Source organism: Rhea pennata, chromosome 6 (assembly GCF_028389875.1).
Source record: "Rhea pennata isolate bPtePen1 chromosome 6, bPtePen1.pri, whole genome shotgun sequence".
Lineage (NCBI taxonomy): Eukaryota > Metazoa > Chordata > Aves > Rheiformes > Rheidae > Rhea > Rhea pennata.
In genome coordinates this window covers 38,406,812-38,427,553 of record NC_084668.1, presented here as the reverse complement: position 1 = coordinate 38,427,553, position 20,742 = coordinate 38,406,812, and the positions used below count along the sequence as shown (strand labels likewise).

The 20,742-nt window shown below is 43.9% G+C and overlaps 1 protein-coding gene across 4 annotated transcripts in view; it reads left to right on the top strand.

Moving 5' to 3' along the window:
* Positions 1-1,175: 1,175 nt before the first annotated feature.
* The window catches only part of IKZF2 (IKAROS family zinc finger 2), a 108,202-nt gene continuing 88,635 nt past the window's right edge, over positions 1,176-20,742 (top strand). The window contains exons 1-3 of one of the 4 annotated variants that reach the window (XM_062578358.1): positions 1,176-1,315; positions 4,212-4,260; positions 4,998-5,099. In XM_062578358.1, coding sequence (XP_062434342.1) covers positions 4,227-4,260; positions 4,998-5,099 — 136 coding nt within the window. In that variant the 5' untranslated portion in view covers positions 1,176-1,315; positions 4,212-4,226. Of the gene's footprint in view, positions 1,316-2,006; positions 2,047-4,211; positions 4,261-4,994; positions 5,103-20,742 lie in introns of those variants that run through there. The other 3 variants (XM_062578356.1, XM_062578357.1, XM_062578355.1) reach the window with 3 other exon arrangements.

Below are 20,742 nucleotides of genomic sequence, written 5' to 3'. Positions count from 1 at the left end.
GTTGCCCATCGGGGGTCTACCAAGGAACATGTACAAAATAGCTCGTCTCAGTGCCCCTGCTCCCTGAGCTCCGCTTTCTTGGGGCAGATGTACCAACGGGCTTCAGTGGGTGTGGGGTAAGATTTGCACTGTCGCAAGTACAATTTTTAGGTGGTATTTTGGCCTGGCAGGCAGGTGAGGGTAAGTGGGATTGGGGCTTGTGCTCGGGGGAATATCCAATTTGTTTCTCCCCTTTCCCCACCACGCTGGCTTCTCATATGCAGGCACTGGACAGAGAGAAGAAAATACTGTGGAAAGGCTTTTATTGTAATCAGGCGCTGTCTCTAAGCACAGCACAGAAAACTAGAACCTTGTATTTACTTCGAATGTCCGATTAAGTAATAAAAACCGGTTCGAAATATTTTCCCTACTCGTAGTACGCTTTCCTTTCCTCCCCCCGCCAGTCCCCACCGCGGCGAGAGCAAAGCTGGCAAGCAGGAGAGCTTAAAACGCGCGGCAGCGCACCTCATCCACCTCCCTGCGCGGGCAGCGGCCCGGTGTGTCAGCGCGAGTGTGTCAGTGTGTGCGAAGGAGGAGGGGAGGAGGAAGGTGGGGGGGGGGGGGGCGTCCTCAGGAGGCCGGCGCGGCCCCCGCGGGGCGCTGGCGCGGCCGCGGTTATAAATAGAAGCGCTGACTCATGACTCGCCGGGCAGCCCCCCGCCGCCGCCGCCGCGCTCCCTCCAACGGCCGCCGCGCGCTCCCTCCAACGGCCGCCGCGCGCGCCCCAACGGCCGCCGCCGCGCGCGGTAACCCCCGGCGCCCTGCGTGTGTGCGCGCGCTGTGGTGAGGCGAGCGGCACCGCGGCGGCACTTGTCCTCTAATCGATTGCCGAGCGTGCTGAGCGGCCCTGGCGGCGCGGGCACCCGCCTCCCCCCCGCCTCCGCGCACCCTCTCCTCCCCTCCCTGCCCGCGCCGTGCCGAGCGGCGAGCCCCGGGCGAGGTGCGCGGCGCTGCGCGCGCCGGGGGCGGGCCAGCGTGCGCTGTGTGTGCGCGTATCTGTGTGCGTGCGTGCGTGTGAGTGCGGGTGTTGCGCGCGCGCGCGTGTGTGTGGCTGCCGGATCGGTTTCTCGGGGTTTGACCAGCTGTCCCAGGCTAACCCTGCTCTCTGAAGATGGAGGAAGTAAAAACAGGATTACCCTTAGCTACAGATCCACTGCCTTAGTTTCCATAGCCAACTGCCGTGCAAAAACACACATCCACTAGGCAGAGAGAGGCGACACTAATAAAAACACAAACAAAAGGGTGATGGAAGTGATTCACTGCGTGCGCGGCTGAGGTAAATCTGCGCCTGGCTTCTTTATATTTTATTTATTTTTTCTTTCTTTCCTTCTTTCTTCGCCTTCTTGGGCTGGTCGGGGAGGACAGCTCCGTCAGGCGTGTGTGGTGGCTGCGGGGACCGCGGGGCGCGCGCGCGCGCGTGTGTGTGAGTGAGTGTGCGTGTGAGTGCGCGCCGCGCGCAGCGGAGGAGCGGGGGGGGGGGGCTCCGAGTAAAGTGCGGTGATGCCGCATCTCTAGGTGGGCTCGAATGACTTGTTGCTGATAGCCAAAAGAAAAAAAAAGAGAAGCAAGCAAGCAAGCCTGGCGGCGGCGGATGCGCCCTGGAGCGGCGGCGGTGCTGGCGGGGCGAGCCCGGCGCCCGGTCCGTTAGTCAGCGCCGGCCCCAACTGCCATTTCCCCGCGCGCCGGCCGGCCGCCGCCACCTGCGGGCGTGAGGGGGGGGGGGGAAGGGGACCCCCGCCGCCGCCGAGACCACAACCGGGGTAAACAAAAAAATAAAACTAAAAATAAAAAAAGGAAAGGACCCCCCCAGGAAAAAAAAAAAAAAAAAAAAAAAAGAACTCGCTAGCCCCCGAAATGAGGCAGGACTTCAATTACTTTGACAGGTTCTGCTCATGGGCGGGGAGAGCGAGCGAGAGGCAGGGATGAGCCGGAGAGCTGGGTTTTGCCAAGGGCCAAAGAAACACTCCCGGGAAGTTGGCCTATAGGTTTCCTGCTCGGGGTGTGAGTGTGCGTGTCGCGTTTTGGTGCTAACCTCCCCCTCCTTCCCCAACACCCCCTCCCCCCCTTTTTCTTTTTTTTCATTTTTTTTGGCCCCTTCTGCTCCAGCTTCTTCACCGATTCGTAAGGAACCGGTGGATCAAGTTTTTTTTTCTCTCTCTCTCTCCTGCTTAATCGCATTGCTGTAGCACCGGCTGACCTGCCTCCTTCCCTCCCTCCCTCCCTCTGTCTCTCCCTCTCCCCTCTCTCTTTTTGTTCTTCATCTTCCTTGAAAGTATGTGCCATTCCTGAGCGAGTTTCTCAGCCGGCTCATCCCCGCGGCTGCCGGCCGCCCTGCGCCGCATGCCCCACCTGTAAGTGCCGGGGGCGGCCGCCGGGCGGGTTGCTCTCCCCCCTCCCTCCTCTCCCTCTCCTCATTTTTTTCCTTTCTTTTCTCCCCCCCCCCCGCCAAACTTTCCCCATCTCGCTGTATCTGCAGCACGACCAAAAAAAAAAAAAAAAAAAGAAAAAAAAAACGCCCCAAACCCTCCCTCCCCCCAAACTCTCCATTCGTTGTGGAAAGGAAGGCTTAGCAGCTGGGATTTGCCATCACAGCCTAAAAATGGTGACCAGACTCCCCCCTCCCCCCCGCTCCTCCTGCTCCCCACTTTCTGAAATAAAAAATAAAAATCCAACAGTGTTTTAATTTTGGTTATGGATGTTTCTGTATTTCTTTTTTGTCTTCCTTTCTCTTCCTCCTCCCTTCCTCCCCTTTCTTTCCTTCCACTTCATTGGCTGGGATGATCTTTCCCTGTTGCTTCTGATGTTTCTTTCTTTTTCTCAGTGTGTGCCTGCCTACCTGGACTAGGGGGAAGATAAGGTAAATTTGAAGGGCTTGAGGAAGCTGCTTACCTGTTTTGCAAACTTTTTGGAGATTTCTTTTAAAAAGTCATGAAAAAATCAGTTATTGAAGAGAGTTTGATAGCAGCTGGGCAGGTTGAAATTTAAGTGTTATGTGCTGAATGCCTTGGGAATTTGATCTGCTTTATACCAAAGAAGAACACAGAGAAAAGTATTTATTTATTGGGGTAAAGGCAGGGAGGAGAGGGGGGGAAAGGAAAGCGGGTTAAGGGAGGGGGAGGGAAGTGGTTTTGGAGACAAGAAGTGAAGCTGCCTGTTTTCCAGTAAGTAATGGAGAAATTCCAGGAGCCAGGGCTAAATATACTTGGCGATCAATACAGAAATGGCTCATTGTGAATAATTTAGCTGCCTGGTGCAGTGAGAGTTTTGAAACTAAAGGCAAAAAAAGAGGCCGTGGAGGGAGAGAGGAAATAAAATTCTCCTCTGGTCCTGTCAGTTTTTTAACTTTTCCACTTAAAAGAACATAGTTATGATTATTGATCTCTTGCTCTCTCTTTTTTTTTTTTTTTTTTCAATATATATCAAATGATAGCTAGGGGGTGTCATTCTATACAGTTACTTGGGTTTCTGGAAAGTAATAGCTTGTTCTCTGTCAGCAAAGTGTTTCCAGAAACTTTTAGGATTGCCTCATGCCGCAAAGCGTGTGGACTAGAAGTATTGACAGTGACGGTGAGCCCCATGCTGTGGCAGATAAATAAGGTTAGGATGAACAGGTGTGGGCGCAGGTGTTTGTGCGTGTGTGGTGGCGTGAGATGGCTGAAGAGTTGTAATAAGTCTGTCAAAGGAGACTGGACACTGGAGGATTTTATTTTGCTTAGAACAGGATGGAGTCTCTTGGAGCCCATGTGAAAAGAGCAATTGTTAATAGTCTCAATCTCCTCAAAGTCTGTTCCGGCTGTGAGAACTGATAATTGATAAAGTGATACAATCCCAGCTCGAACAAAACAAGCGGAAGCTCAGGGAAAAAAAAAAGAAAAAAAAAAGAAAAACTCAATTTGAGTGAAAATGTGAGTGGGGAACAGAAAGGGGTGTACTCAGACCACGATGATGGCAGTGCAGCCTGTCCAGGAGACAGCAGAATTTCTCCACTCAGGTAATTTGCAGAAGGAGTTCAGTGATTTGCAAATGAGCACATGCAGTACACTTGTGTGTTTCTCTAGGCAGTGATTGCAACAGCAGTGAAATGGGTAACTACTTAGGGCTTTAAGTAAGTTTAATCATTTAATGGTTGATACTGACAGGCGTCTTTGAGGGTGTACTTTTCTGCCTTGCAGCACTGCACTTTGACTATGGAAGCAGAGGCTGCTGATGGATATATAACATGTAAGTAGTCATTTTATTTAATTATTCTGAATTACTTTCCTTTTCCCGCTATCCCTGTATAATGCAGGCACCTGAAACTTTAGCTTCCTTGTGTATGATCTTTGCTTTAAGATGACACTGAATTAATAGCATTCAAACATAAGCTCTATGTGTGGCTGAAAAACGTGCGTGTACGGGTGCAAGGGTGAGAACGCATATATTTAAATATTTGCTAAGGATGAATGAACTCTGCAAAAGAGAGTTTGTTTTCAGAAATTCAAATTGCAGCCAAAAGCTTTGCATATTTTCACTGCATTTCTCCTGTTTTCTGTGTCAGGGCAAAACATCTAAGTTTGTTTAAACGCATTGTTTAGCAGTCAGTTAGTGAACAGCTTTGGGAGAAAGCTCTGTACTGAAAGTACTCCTTTAGTCTTCCCTTGCCCAGTCCTAATACTCCGTGCTTGCAAATGGGAGAGTAAATACTAACTTCTGCTGAGATAACAGCAGCTGGGGCAAGGTTTTCATAAGTGTGTGTATGTCAGACTGATGACAGCAGATTTGAGGGGACGCTTAAAACTAGTCACATATTTACTTGCGGCCACCGAGAACCCAGTTTTTGCACACCTTGGAAGGCTGCTAGTAAAGGAAGGAAGGGCAGGGGCGAGGTGGGGGTGAGTGGGTTGCAGTTCTTTATCATCGGCTTGCTCTGCCGAACAAGGGGATGGAAACTTAACGGGTGACTTGTTTTGTGAAAGCAGGTGACAATGAGCTTTCCCCCGAAAGGGAGCACTCCAACATGGCTATTGACCTCACCTCAAGTACACCCAATGGGCAGCATACCTCACCAAGTCACATGGCAAGCAGTAAGTCTCTTTTTAAACATGTTTCTCTCTAGGGACGCGTTTGGGTTAGTCGGGTCCTCCGGTCCTCGGCTTGCTTACTAGGACTTCACCGCTGCTGTAGGCTGTGCTAATAAACGAGGAGAAGGACGGGGCAGACTTGTTCTTGTTCATGCTGGTGTCTCATCTAAATATGAACGGGATTGCTAGTCTGAACTATCCCCAGGTGGCATTTGAGAGCTGGTCCTTACCTGTTCCAGGTAGGAAAACACGAGGCTTTACTTGTCCTGGTTTTGTTTCAACAGGTTTTGAAATCCAAATGGAAATTATTCTATTTTTTTTTTATCTGTGCTTCCAAAACCAGCTTACAATAGCTCTGTTTAAAAACAAACATGTTTTATTTACAAAAAGGCTTTGCTCTGGCAAAAAACATAAAGTTAAAATACCTGGTTTTGATGGCAGGTTGAATTTTATTATTCCATATAGAAACTTCAGCATCGTTTTCATTACGTTAGCTTTGCTTTGGCAAGTCCAAAAGATGGCCAGGATTACTGGAAATTTACGGCTCTCGATAGTTGACTCTTTAACAAACTGAAAGGATTTTGTTTTAGAATGTCAAGGGAGAAAATGAGAAAATGTGGAGAGATTTTGGAGTTCACAGAGAGTGCCAAGTGCTCATAATATTTTTATAATTATCTTTTATACTATTTTTTGGAGGTGAATAGATGTAGTTTACATGCATTTCATAAAACCAACATTCTGTTTCACTTTTTTTTTTTAATTTTTTTATTATTTTTTTTCCCGAGAGTGTCAAAGCTTGTTTTACTCTTTGGTTACAATGTTATCTCAAGATATTTACCTTAAAGTACCTCTATATTCATACTCAGAAATAATTTAGAATGTTTTGGTTCCAATATACTGTAAGAGAGTTCTTGTACTCTATGTGTATTAACTTTCTAGTGTGTATACTTGTGGATAAATATTTGTCTTTTCGGAAGAAATGTTTGTATTATACCCCACCACATACTCTGAAAGAAGAAGAGCGCTTTTAGGGTGGCTTACTTTAAAATGCCCCCTGTTTGCCATTTGGTCTTTCGTACTGAAGAAAAAGATGTTACTTTCCTTTAAGAATTTCTTCTTTCCTCCTGCAAATTATGAGTAAAATGCAGATTTTATGAGCCTTTAAAACTGAGGGTTATTATGAAGATCTCCAATTATATACATGTTGCTAGAGAATATGATTGCTAATACTCTGGACTGAACTTTATATGACAACCTATCATAATTCAGCATCTTTAGACAATTCCAATCCTGCTGCACTGGGATTCTGATATATTTTATTATGTTGTAAAAGTTTTACTACTCACTTTCTTCATTTTCTTTGTTTCCTTTTTTATTAATGGGAAGGCTTCATTGGAAGGGGAAGAATCTCCCTGTTTTAAATCTTCTTTATAATCTAGACTAAAAACCAGAGTAAAAAACAGGGAATAAAAAGATCTAGGATGAAGTCATGCAAAAATACTTTAACACATTCAATATTTTGGCATTCACTACGTTAACATTTTCAATGATTTTTAAGCTTCGTTAGTTCTTGCAACACACGTGTATCTACAGCCTCAGTGAACATTTTCTTTTTCTTTTAGATGTATTTTGTGGTTATCTCACAGGTGTCTTCATTACTTTCTTCACCAGCTGGTGTTAAGGATGTGCTGCTGTTAATAAATTGTAACTCTGTCTAGCATTCTTAAGCCAAGCAAAACTTGAGCTTCTTAAATTTGTTGTAATTTATTTATTCTTAGCAAGCATCAGAATGTTTTCTTAAAGAGAGGCGGTTTGTTCTGTGTTAAACATGGAAGGTTTTGATTAGAGGTTGTCAGTTCTTGCGGCAGTTGCTGCCTTGGTTCACTTACATTTTTTGGCCAAATCTTTGATCTAGAGTGTATAGACTAAATCATTGGGCTGTGCCTTAGAGCTTGCCACCTGTTTTGATGGGTAAAGGAAGTCTTTTTCAAAGACTGTTTCTTTTTTTCTATTTTTTTCTTTGAGGGATGGAAGGAGAAGACTAAAGAAATGGCTTCAAAATATTTCATGTGAATTTAGTTACTGTTGTTGGATTGATCCATCAGTCTTGCTGTGGTGCTGTAAGGAGGCCCGTGAAGCCGTGATTTGTTGTAAGCAGAGGAAACAGCAGTGTTGTGTTTACGAGTTGTTTGATTTCTAGTGGAGTCACTCTGGAGAGACTAGTCTGCTGTAATAGCGAAACCCAGGACATGTCATCCTCGCTGAGTAGGTTTGCTAATGGATGAAGTGGTACATAAGCTGGTGCGTGGATGAGACCCCAAATGCTTCGCTGTTGGTTTTGTCACCAGTTGTCCCCAGAAGATAAACGGCCCTGTTCTGTTGTGTGCTTGGGATATGCACCTGCAGGGTACGGAGCAGTTTTGACCTTTGTTCTTGCGTTCCATTGAATCATTTTGAACCACAGCTCTTAATTTAGCCTCAATTTGTGTCTGGCTCAAGTGGAGGCAAAACCATAAGAAGCAAATTTCTTGGAGCTGTACTGAAACAACTACTCTCCCAGCAACAGTAAAACTATGTGCTAGGTGAAGAGTTTTCTATGTTCATTAGCCCCTGGCAATTCTGTGTTAGTAGGCGTTCTGGCTGGGCTACTGATGTTTTCGGATTCTGTTCCAAAAGGTTTCAGGTTAAATATTTTGGCTCGCGTTGGAGAGACGTCTACTGCATCCTCTAACCTCTTAGCATTTTCAGGTATCTAAACTGCATATGTAGGTTATGGATGGGGCTGACACTCAATTTTCCTTGTGAATGAGATGATCCTGGAAGATAAATCAGAGTAAATAGCCTGTCATAGCTAACTAATGATTTTAAATATACCTTACGGTATGCATCTGCCTTTAGCAGAATATTGTATGTATGTTGGCAGATGCGCTGTTCTAAAATGCTTTACTGTATTTTTACGTAAGTAAGGATTTGAAGTAGATGTAAACAGTCAAACTTGAATGGGTCTTGCTTTCCTGAGCAGTGAGAGATTAGGGCTCTACCTGCTGAATAAAGAAGATATATTTTTTTTTTTAGCCCCAAATGTGAAAGTCCAGATTTTCTATAGCTCTTTAGGAAGATTCTTCCAGGGACTGACATCTGCAACTGACTGTCAAAGGCCTGCTCAGACTCTTTGAGTTAGCTGTGTGTTGGTACTGGAAAGTTCAATGCATGGCCGTAAGCCCTCCTCTAGAGCCCACTGAATTCAAGGGAGCCAGTCCTGTTGCCTTCAGTTAACTTTGGAATGGGCCTTAAGTGATCAGGAATCTCCGAATTGGAGCTGCTATGCTAATGTAAAGGTGGTGGAGCATTCGTGTAAAACAGTTTTTTAAAAGAAACAGTTCCCAACCGCTGCCTCATAATACTGTGCCGAGTTCTTGCTATAGAGTTGTTGGAAAGAGGATTTGGTTTGGTTTGTTTTTTTTTCTGTAGGTTAAAGTAGACGTAGAAGGTCTCCTTTAGAAACTGCAGGGGAACAGATGTTTGGTTAGTTGACTCGATGACCACTTTTTGTAGGATGAAGGACACTTCTCTGAGACCACTTGCCTGATACTGTATGGAAAATAATAAAAGCAGCTATTAGCATCTGACAGTGACAGAGGAAACTTCCTCTTAGAGACTTAAAAGGTGGGTGTCCTAGATAACTTTCTTATCTCTGCTTTCATAGACAAAGGGAGCCCTTAAATGAAATGGAGTCAGAACAATCATAAATATCAAACCCAACATCTGATATTTGAGACTGATTAAAATTGTGGTGCACTTTCAAGATGTTCGTAATCGCTTAGAAGTGTTACTAAGTTATGAGAAATAATTTATTAAGAAAATAAGCATTGTCAGCTGACTCAGTTGCTGAAAATAATGAGGCAATCTAATTTTCTGTGTGCTGGGGAGTGATCACGCCATCTAACAAGATAGCTATGGAGACAAAAGTATTAAGTGTGAGTGATTTCAGTAGTAGTATTTAAGGTCAGAATCTGTTACAGAGAAGTCGTGCGAGGCCTTTTTATAAGGCAACGAGTTCTGTATTCCCGGCGATCAGGATATGCTACTCTGAAATATTCAATGTTTTTTTTTTTCCTTTCTTCTTTTTTTTCTCCCCCTTTTGGTAACTTCAGCGCCCGGAGTCTGTCTTGGTTACTCTCATTTCTCATCTGGTATGTTCCATATACCACAGCTGTATTGGCATCACATCCGTGTGGATAAAGGAGCATAACCATGTATTCTATCTGTTGGAATGAAACTGCATAAAATTAGAGAGTGTTTCACGTGTCAGCTACACAGCAAACAGACCTCGCCACCCCCAGAAGCTACTGCCTGGGCAAGTGAGTCTGGACCTTGTATTGGGGTTCTTGACTTTCTGTGTATTTTACAGTAGAATGAAGTGACTGAGGCCGAGCCTCTGCAGGAGGTTTTCCTTTAGGGATGGTGGTTGAAGCTCGCTGGGCTGGGGGGGGGGGGTGTTTGAATTAGTGCTTTGAAACGGTTGCTCCCTGGCCATGTGCACTGGTGTATGAAGAATTCTGGCAGCCAAACTGTTGTGCTCTGAAGTGGGGATTCAGGTCTCCAGTTCTTTCAAAGACGAAAAAGTATGAAGTGTGAGATGGTGCATATGGTGCTGAAATCTTGGACTGGATTACCTCATGATGCTGTGGAATCTCTTTCCCTGGAGGCCTTGAAGAGTAGGATAGATACCTAGACCAATGGATGTTATCTTTGGTCCTGCCTTAGTGCAGGGAGGAAGAGCTGAGATGTTCTCCAGTCCTTTAGGTCTGGCTCTCCAGCCCGCACAGAGTTTTGTGTTTAGAGAGCTCAGCTGTGGAGTTTCACAATGCTGTCCCATACAGAAGAGGCTGTGGGTTCAAGGGCTGAAGGGCAGTGAAGATGCCCGATGCCAAGATGAATTTAGACATAAGGGTTGAACTCAGAAAAGTGTGACAGGGAACTGGGAGAAGGCAGAAGGGGAAGAGGGCGGAACTGGGAGCTGCGCTTACACTCTTACACTTACAGAAGAATCATTGACCTCACTTCAGTGTTTTAACCTGAGTCCCTCTGAAATCTGCTGAGGGAGAATAATACTTATGAAAATTTAAGCCAAACAGTTTAGTTTTCATGAAGTTTAAGGAAAAGAAAAGGAGACAATCGGGCTTTAAACAGAAATCTAGATTTTTTTTTTCCACATTCAAGAAAGAAGCTGAAGCCCTGCAAAGTAGTGTTGCACTGATTTAAAAATGGTTAGCTAGAAGTGAAATACTTTGGATTGTTGTAGCTTCATCCACACCAGATGTGAAGATTAGAGTCTTCAGATCATTATGGTTAAAATCATGAAATAATTTTTCTGACAAAAGTGCTATGTGTAGACAACTTGCAGGCAGCCACTGAAACTACTCAGTAGTTGCATAACTACTGTCAGTAGCTCACGCCCCAATGGGGAAAGGTCCTGCGTGTGTTTTTCATATCTTCTGTCAGTGTCTCTCAGGCATTCCCTATGGAATCGAATACTTGCCTGTAGAAACATTCCTCTTCCTTGGTGAGTGTTATAATGAGGGTGGAGTGAGATGATCAGCTAATCTCATTAAATACGGTTTTATTCATTTTGGTGGAACTCTCCGGAGAGGTCATCTGCCCGGGCTTTGTTACAGCACACACCTTTCTTAGGGAGCTTCTGTTATTTTCTCGGACTGTCAAGTGCAGTTAACTTTCTTTGGTACACGCCCTGTTACAACACTTGGTGCTCTAGCTTGCTTTAGAGTCAGCATGTTTTCAGATGTTTGCTTCTGGAACTTCAGTTTCTTTTCAGACCTCGTTTAAAAAAAAAAAAAAAAAAAAAAAGTGCAATCCTCATCTTCCTTGAAATGCAGCGCTTTGATAGCAGCTGGATGACTAGCTATCCATTATAGAGCACTCTCTATCTTTCCCACTGCCAAATCTGGGGGAGGATGCAGCTTCTGTTGAAATCAGTGGGCACTTTCTCCTGGGAAACTGGATCAAGGCCTTGTTTCCCATTCCTGTGGGACACAGGCTCTGTCTGCTTCTCCAGCTAACTGACAGTTTGCTGGGCTGGGTTTTGTAGCCGTTCCTGAAACGGGAGGGTGAGCCATGCTCATTCTCCTACCAGGGCTAAAAGGGAGCTTTGAAGGAGAGGTGTTTGTTCTAGCCGGGAGGAAAAGATGGAGCCCTCTTCAGCTTTTTTCTTATTAACCTCTGCAAATGAAACCCCGTGGGGGATCCGTCTCGAAGTGGCTCTGTAGAAGACTTGAGAAAACACAGTGCCACTTCTCTCTGCAGTGATGAGGTCGGTTGCCAGCCGGTGGTGCTGAGCCTGTGCCCCGGCAGATTGCCCTTTGCCTCAAGCAGGGAGGGCTTGTTTGGAGTCCTCATGGCTGGCTGCAGCATCCCAGTGGAAGAAAGCACAGCCATCTACTCTCCATGTGAAGCAATGAGGCTTGAGAGATACAGCTCTGGGTGGGGGGCAAGAGGCCTAGTTTCTCTTCTGACTCCTGTCATGATCATGGGGGATCACTGCACCGCATTTCTGTGCCGCTTTTTTCCTCCCTCATTTTTTTTTCTCTTGAATCACAGAGGCTGTAGGTGCCTCGGTATGGAGGCTTGGATGGCACATATTAGGCGTTGGCAAATGTAGGTGTTTTAAAACAGTATCTACTTTGCTTAGATTTTTTTTTTGTTTGTATTTAATTTTTACAGCCCCACAAATAGATGCACGTAGATATACCTTAATGCCAGCGTAGCTTATTTCCTGCCCCATGCAGGCACAATTGTGGTAGTTCTGAAGCTGCCTGTGCTGATGTGATTACATTAGAGTGACCACAGTGTTTTAACTCTTCTCATGCAGCTGAGCATTACCAAGTTTGTGTGTGGACAAACCCTCTCGTCACGCTGCCCAGCAAAATGTGCCCTTGATCTGGAGCCAGGTCTACATTACCGGCTTCTGCTGGCACCGCTGTGTCAGCCTGTGGCTTTGAAGAGCTGTAATTCCTCATAGACAGCACGATGCTGGCAGAAGCTCCTGCTGTAAGCGTAGCCCAGGCTGGCAGGGTCACCTGCCAGGAGCGATACAGGTGGTTACATTGGAGCATATCATAAAATAGGAGCCTCTATTCCCGGAAAAGGTTGGTGATGATTCTTCCTCCTCATTTGTGTGTGGATAGGTTATTTGAAAAACTTCTGCGAATGAGAATCTCCTTCTCTTTAACTAACTCTTGCTTTCTCTGCACTTGTTATTTTTGACTCTGCTTTCCCGTTTTTGGGTTTATGTTCCATTAGTCACTTGATCCCACGTGTATGGTAGAGGCATAGCACTACAGAGGTAGTGAACTCGGTGCATCATACTTGTCCTTTTAGCTCGCAATTGCTCTTCGCTCTCCCTGTTCAGAGAAGTCGCAGAGTTCTAAATCTCCCCTCTGGTGTATTGGCTAACACCTCCAGCGAAGCTGAGTTTGCTGGTCAGATACCGCAGTGCCTTCAGGAACTGGGGGAATACCTGTAGCTCACTGGAGGTCAGTCATAAGGCCAAACTGCTCTCCGCACCCGTGTGGAGGGGATGAATATTTGCATATAGTAGCCAGTAGTGAACAAAAGGGATGTCTGAACTTCAGTGCGTAATCTCCCTAAATTTCCAGTGAGAAATAGTTTGTTGTTTATCCCCTTTGTTCCTTTCTACTTGAACAACAACAAAAAAAGTTATTCTAAAGATCCGTGTGCTCTGACCTTCCAGAGTAGGCCAGCTCCTTACTAGCTGTGTTTCCCCAATGCTTTCTTCAGCCTCCAAAAAACCTGAATTCCCTCAGAACCCAGTGATGCTCTCCTGCTTTTTTCAAGGGACCTTCTGTTCCCCCCCACTCCATGAAGGTTATGTTGGTCAGTGGCACAGAAGGATGGTTGGAGAAGACAGTTATATGCCCAAGTCCGTGTAAATTTTTCTTAAAATTACTCTGACTTAGGAATGCGCATGTGTGCAGTTGTGTGAGAATTCATACCTACTCTTTCCCCAGCTTAGCCTTTGGACTCTTTACGATGCCCTCTGCAAGCAAATGTACTCTCCTAGATACCGGTCTACCCACAAAACACAAGCTGAAAGAGTTTCTGGTAACTGTGTCGGCGCTTTCTCTAAACTCTAGCAGTATGAATTAAACGCTAGGTTCAGTCCAAAGAGCAACAAGCAGGATCATGTGAATTCCCATCTTTCGAAAATGAAAGAAGTTGCTTCTTTCAGTATGACAAAAGCAAGTCTCTCTACACAGAAGAGGTGTGAGGTCTGTTCATTTGGAGAAGGGTAGCTATTCTGTTAAAGACATGGATAGTTTAAAAGTTTCCAAGAAAAAGTTGCAGTAGATTCAAGTAAGTCCTTACCAAGTTATGAAACCAGCTTTGTGACAGGCAGGAAGGTTCAGGCAAGAAAAGAGAATAGGCTTTGGGTTTGGTGGTGTGGATGCTTTCCTTCATTTGTTTTTCTTTCTTTTTTTCTTTCTTTTTTTTCTTCCCTTGCAAATTTACCTTATGATTTCTTGAGAAATAACCTGATTATTTCTATGCATCTGCCATCTGCTGCCCTGTGCAGATAATGTCACCGGAAGGGGAACAAATTACATTAGTTAACAGTTTTATATACTGCTTTTAATCGTGTGTTCCTGAGTATGGCCTTGGTATTGCATATGCAGTTTGGTGGTGAAGGGCCTCTTTCCCTGGAGTGCTGTAAAATCTGTGATCGTCTAGCGCATGGGCAGAGTTTGCCCGAGTATGGAAATGTTTTTGAATACACTGTTGTGCCTTAAATTCCCACCATGTCTTAATCCTCATCACCTTTCAGGTGCAGACATGTCCTAAACATAGATGTGTGTAATAGTTTTACAGTTTAATCTCCCAAAATTGGGTCAACTTTACCACTTGTTTTGACCTTGTACCAGCACGGTTGGTTCCTGGGTGAGGTGAATGCATCTGCATACAGCTGCATGGAGCTGTCTGTGGTATCAGCTTTACTTGAAACCCCCAATTGAATTTTGTTTCCCACTTAAATATGCAGGGTTTGCTCTCCATCAAAGTTAGATGTATTATCCTTTGGAAAAAAATGTACCATTTTAAGGTTTAATGTAATAATCTTTTTGTTGTATCAGGCTTATTTGGCAATACATCTTTAAGAGCTTCCAAAAAGGAGGCCAGTTGCAGAGATACGAATAGGCAAAAAAAAACCCCAAAACAGGCTGAAGAAGTAGAGAAAAATGAGACAAACTAGTGTTTGTTTGCTTCCCAGATGAATTCAACTCCTATAGGTAGGATGCAGCTGACTTCATCATTTGTGTATGCAGTTTTAGAATGTGAGATGATAGGGAGCTGTCAAGCGTTCAGGAGAACGATGTGCGGGCCATGTATTCAAGAGTCGAGTGCTAGATGATGTTAGCAAACTGAGAACTGCATGAGTTTATCCTTTCATTATATTTTGTATCTGTCAGTTGCACAATAATTTCTTTATTTCTCCAGAATCCCATGCACTTGTATATGAAGACCAAAATAGAGTGTTCTCAAAGCATATTAATGCTATTATCAATCAGCTGCCCCCAAATTAGCAAATGCTGTGTAGGGAGGGTTGGCAGCAGGAAAAAAAATTGAAAATCTGTGCAGCCCTGGCTTATGACAAGCCTGGGCTCGTGTAATGTGCGTAAAAACAAATTAAGGGCACTTCTGGAGCATTTCATTCCAATACAATAGAGATGTGTGGGTTTAAAAATATTTAAATCATGCAAGTCTCATGAAATAAGGAAACCAGAAAGAGAAGGGAGATGTGAATTGTGCCTCTGCTGAAGCAAAAGCTATTAAGCGCCACCCTTCTCAAACGTCAAAGGATTTGCACGAAGAGAAGTCGTTGGAAGCCAGTCTATGCCAAGTCTGCTGCTCACAGAACTTACTTTTTGTTAGTCTTTGTACGAAATCACCTCCCTGGTTAGGACTGTGAGACCAGACATGACTCAGCCTATCAGCATGTAACATGGTTTCATTTTTTTTTTTTTTTTTTTTTTTTTTTTTTACCTCTCTTGTGTTAAAATGCTGTTTCTCACAGGTTTCTCGCACTTCTAAATTGTTTCATTTATTTAATGTCATTAGTGTTGCTGTCATTTAAATTTAGCTTCTAACTGATAACTATTAAGTATTTATATAAAAAAATCAACAATAGTGAGATTTTTGCTGTAGTAAATATATATCACATGCGTGTTCAAAAGCGAAGCAAACTGCAGTGCATTCCAGGAAATAATCTATACAATGCTCTGTAAAGTACTTGCTCATCTTCATGTCAGGATGCTTTATCTAATTTTCCGATGCAGCCTTTTCTGCAATGGAAGCCTCTTCTTTAACAGCCCAGAACATCACAGCCCCATGCTTTAGGAAAGCAGTAAAAATAACGTTCTCAATGAAGAACATGAATGATAATTGCAGTATGATTATCCAAGGTTCCTTAGTGTTTATAAGCAGGTAGATCCCTAAGTTTTGTGTCCCATGGGATAGACAGCACCCTCGGCAGCGGAGCACCGTGCTGGAAGAGCAGAACCCTGCTAGGACATGGCTCGTGCTGCGCCAATGTCGATCGACGCCGTTCTGTTTCCTGAAACGCTCGAAAATGCCGCTCAGGGCTCCTGTCCGTTGTGTTTCCTTGCCTTTGCTGTGGTGTCGGACTGCCTGTGTGAAGCCACCGGTGTGCTCCTCTCTTTGCGGAATTACTGAAGTGTCGCTTGTCGTGAGGGCAGTTCTCAGACTTGGATGGAGGAGGGCTGGCTTTGGGAAAGGGAAACTGGTTTGGAGAGAAGGTGACAACGTGGTGATTGAAGCTTATGGTCTGACTCCAGATTCTCTTGCTCACCTCTGGAAGGCTTTTGCAAAGACATTTGTGATCCCTCGTTCTGCTTTACTTTCTCCTGCGCCGAAATCTTTCTTATCTTGGGGGTAGCCCAGCCATGTTGAAAATCAACAGATTGAAATTTCATCTACAAACCAATAATTGTCAAACTATTAAAAAAATGTTTTAAAATGTTTAAAAATTGCTTATAAAATTAGGACCTTCACCTGCCCTTGGAGGCAGACTAGGGATCACTGGAGGGATATGAACGAAGGATGAGAGATACAGGAGACCTGAAAGGATAAGAGATACAGGAGACCTGACACATGGGAAAGGCAGGCAGCCAATTTCTTCTCCAGCCCTGACCTCTGCATCGTTTTCGCATGCAACCGTAATGGAACGGGCCTTGCAAGGAGGTGACCTAAATTAATTACTCTGACCAGCCCTTTTTTGGAAGGGGGAAAGCTTCCTTACAAGCTGGCAATGAAAGTTCAATTTATAACCATGACTATAGTTTATAATAATAATTCTAATTATATATATCAACAGTTTAATCTACTATAATGTAATATGGTAACATTTGCTCAGCTTTGGCTGCTTTCAGATAGTGAAAATGTGCTGGTGGCTGTTGGCTGGGATTCAGAAGCATTTGTCAAAATTTTGTGCACTATATGAACAACAAAATTTTGTGTGGATTAAGCAATTATTAATTCTCCCCCATTATCCTTCAGCTAAAACTACAGCTAACTCATTAACCGAAATTAATTGTAAATAAAGCCGATCTGTTGTTGAGGAGGCTAATTAGAACACTAATTGTGTAATGATGATGCATTTAACTTCAAAATGCAGATTTAAAAGCTACTCCTTTTGGCAGTGCTGGAGCAAGGTGTTCTAAAATAAGGCGAGATGCTTAGTGCTGTCATTGGTCTGGTAATTAATACCACCCGGGTTGGCTGTGTTTTCAGGCTCTTTTTCTGTCCCCGTGGAGCACTCGGAAATGTCCGAATTCTGCTCAGGCTGAAGCCAGTGGTTAAACTCCTGTTTGGCTTCAGAGGGAAGAAGGCGCTAAGCGTGCGTGGAAATGCTGCTGCGAGATACCGCATGTACTCGGGTTCAGTCTCGCAGCGGTGTAGCCACACGGTGAATCATGGCATGCCTGAGCCCTGGGAATAGGGGCTGTGCTGTGGGATTTGCTACTGGCTTGCCATGGAGATGGATCTGGAGTTTCAGGCCAACACAACTGAATTGTGACTCACGCTTTCAAAATGATTGAATGAGGAATTTTCCATGCAGTTTCATTAGGGTATCTCTTCCCGCAAGAATTATTTACTGTAGATTAACGTCTAGCAATTCCTCACTGTACTATTTAATCTGGAATTTTAAGAAGAAAGGAATTGTTTAAATAGGGGAGTGTTTTTTATCTCAAACTGCCAAGATTTAGTGGTAAAACTAGCATCAATAGTAAAATCAGCAGTTGTACCTGCTTGCCTGCACATACAATTTCTTGCACGTTTTTTATCTTTCCTTTGTCAAAATGTGTTAAATCCTGTTTGGGGTTGCATGTGTTTTCTCTTTTTTGGTATACCATTTTATTTTAACAAGCTATCATTTGAATCACTAAGGAAGAGATAGATGTTGGGTACAGAGTATGTGATTCACCTTTTTCCATCATTTTCAGTCACTCCACTGGTTTTTCTTTTTGATTTGATTTAGAGGGAATTGCAAAACAAAAGATTTAATCTTTTTTTTATTACTTTAATCTTGAATGATCCTGCTAACTAGTCTGCAAGGGACTGTTGAGCATATACACATTTTACCTATCTTATTTTTAACTTTTCCTCTACATTTTTTTCCCATACTTCCTGGTTCATGGGGAGAAGAACCCTGTGAGCATGTTTTAGTTACATCACTAATATTAGCACTGAGTAATGGGGTGGCTTTGGCAGCAGTCTCGTTTATAGACTGTTGGTGAGCAGATGGCTCACCAAGTTGGCACGCCAGCTCCAAACTTTCACAATCATGAGTCAAGTTTTAAATTGCAAGATTGCCTTGCATGCTGTGAGATGTTTGTTTGTTTGTTTTAATAACTGGAATTCTCGGTGTGCTTTCTCATTTCTCAGCTGTGTTGTTGCACTGAGGCATGGCTTTTCAGCAGTCTCTAGGGTTGGAAATTCTTTCTTAATTTAATGAAGGTAGAGACTTTTGTAGGCACTTATCAGAAAATCTTGTGTCTAAGAAAAAGCAGTAAATAACAGGGAATGGATGTAAAAGTGAGCAATCCTGGCAGTGTCAAATAGTTCAGCTGCTTGAGATCATTCACAGTTATTCTTTTAGTGACTTCTGGTTTGTAGGCACGGTAACTTGCTAGAATTTCAATGCTGGTGTCTGTAATTCTGGATGTGCAAATCCACGTTGATTTGTCTGTCTCCTGTGAGTGCACGGCTTGAGTAGTTAGCCAGCATAGAGTGCAAATGTTAAAATGTAAGAGTGAGCATTTTCTGTAAGAGAAATGTAGCATTAAGAAAAGACAGCTTGAGTGCTCAAATTTTCTTAGTATGCCTACAGAGAAGTTCCAAAAGACTCGGATCTTGATCCACTTAAGAATTTGGACAAATATTAATGGAAAGCTGGAGTTTGGGGGAGGTGGTGGTAGCTACTCCGTAGACTAAAATTAACGTGGACTATGTGGGTTATAATGCATTGTGGGGCCTGTTAGAGAGTGATGGTTAGAACTTATTTCTAAGTGCTTCCACACAAAGAGTGCTGTTGTAAATGCTAAACAACTGTGTTTCATCCATAATCATGTAATTGGTGTGTGCAGCTAATTAGCATGTGTTCAACTTAGGCCCAGATTTTTTGGAAATGTCTCCTGTTCTGGTCCTGATTTAGCAAAGCTCTTAAACAGGTGATTAACTCCCATTGGCTTTAATAGGACTTAAGCACATGCTTAATCAGGGCCATTGTGTCAAATCATGTCTCTTGCAGACATGATGCATCAGAACAAACTGCCGGAGCAGTAGTAAAAATATCTTTCGGGCCTCCTTAAATTTAGATTAATACTGCTTTAACTTGTGAAGCATTTTCTTTCAGCATTTGAAACTCTGTAAATCTTTCTTTTTTTAAGCAAATGCTTATTGTCACAAGCTAATTGTATGTATAAAGTTTAAAGATTTTTACTAGCTTGGCAGGAGGCTGTTTACATCAAATCTGCTCAATACACCTTTGAGAAGGAGAAGAAGAAAATATGCATCTGAGAGTGCCTCGCTGGAATATAAATGTCAACGCTGATAGATATCTATGATAGAAAATTTGTGTGGGAGTAATAATTTAGTAATAAAATAGGTCAAATTAATTCTTGTGCTGAAGGGGATACCTTACAATAACCATTTTGTAATTTTATGTTTGACAGTTTGCTCTGCATTATGTGGATAGGTGGAGCCGAGATAATGTAATCCATTTCCAATTGTAAACAAGATTGCTTTAAGAGCTGCTGTAGTAAGATGCGTGTTGGCTGACTTTAAGCTGAAAGGTAATTGCCTCTGAATATTAATGTGCATGTGGGGATTTTGTTTTTAATTCTGGGATTTCGTCTTTGCCCTAGAGCGGTTCTGAAGAGGCCCTTGTTTCCCCAAACCCCGCTTTGCTACTAAATGAAGCTGGTGGCGAGTGTTGTACTTCAGGCCTTTTGGTATGGCCATGGTATTGTATGTGGCCCGTGTACCTTGGAGAATGTTGCTTCCTTTGGCTTTTTTCTTTTTATGTTAACAGCCTTTTGAGTAGATCAGGCTATTTGGGGGTGCTCTTCTGTGGCCTGCTGTGGCTATGCCTGGTTCCCAGGCTGGAGGAGGAAGGGTAGGGTATGAGAAAGGGGAGATGCGCTGCGCTAACTGAATCTTAGCCTTTTAGATAAATGAGAGTTAAGGTACTGATGCTGTGCTCTGTAGCTGGAGAGCTTCATCTGGAGTAATTGAGGACCTGATCCAAAGCCCACTGCATTCAGTGGGAGCCTTTCCATCTGTTTCTACACACATTGGAGCAGGCCCCTAATGTGAAGGCTAGTTGTAGGAATGCTGGTTTCATCCGGGGAACGTCAGCGTGCGATGTTTGTACGTGAAGTTGTTTCAGGCCTCGAAGGGAACAGCCAGATTCCAGTCAGATCTTGCCTCATCTTTCCATTTAAATCCTAGCACTTGGCTAGGATGCAATAGCTGTCTGCAAAAGCACCCGCTGCTTCCAGCAGGACTCATGATTGGGTATGGTGGGACTGGTGCTGCAAAGCGTGTAAACAACCTGCACTGGAGCAAAGTGCAGTCGAAAAGTGTTGCAGGAGATGGATTTTTAAAATCTGTTGTGTGCCAGGTTTTAACTTTACACGTGTCTTAGTGGCACTGGATGTGTGGGCTGTCGTTTGCTACTTTGAGTAGGGCTGTTTTAAGATGTTGCGACTGCCGAGTGCCCCATATTCCCTTCCACCAGAGGTGACTTCCTAGGGCATGCATTTAAAGCAGAGTTCAACATGGCTTTTTCTCTGTAGCAATGCCAGCAGTTCTTAAAACACCCCCCCCCCCCCCAGAAAAAAAAAAAAAAACACCCGAATGGGATATTTTTAGCTAGGATCAGTTCACTGTTACTACATGGTCCCACACAGTGAGAGGATGGTGTCTGAGCAGGAGCAAGAGGTGGGAGCTCCTGGAGCTGATGTGTCTGCAAACAGAGGTACCTGGAACTGCACTTCTGGCTGCGTTTAACAGATGTATAAATCTG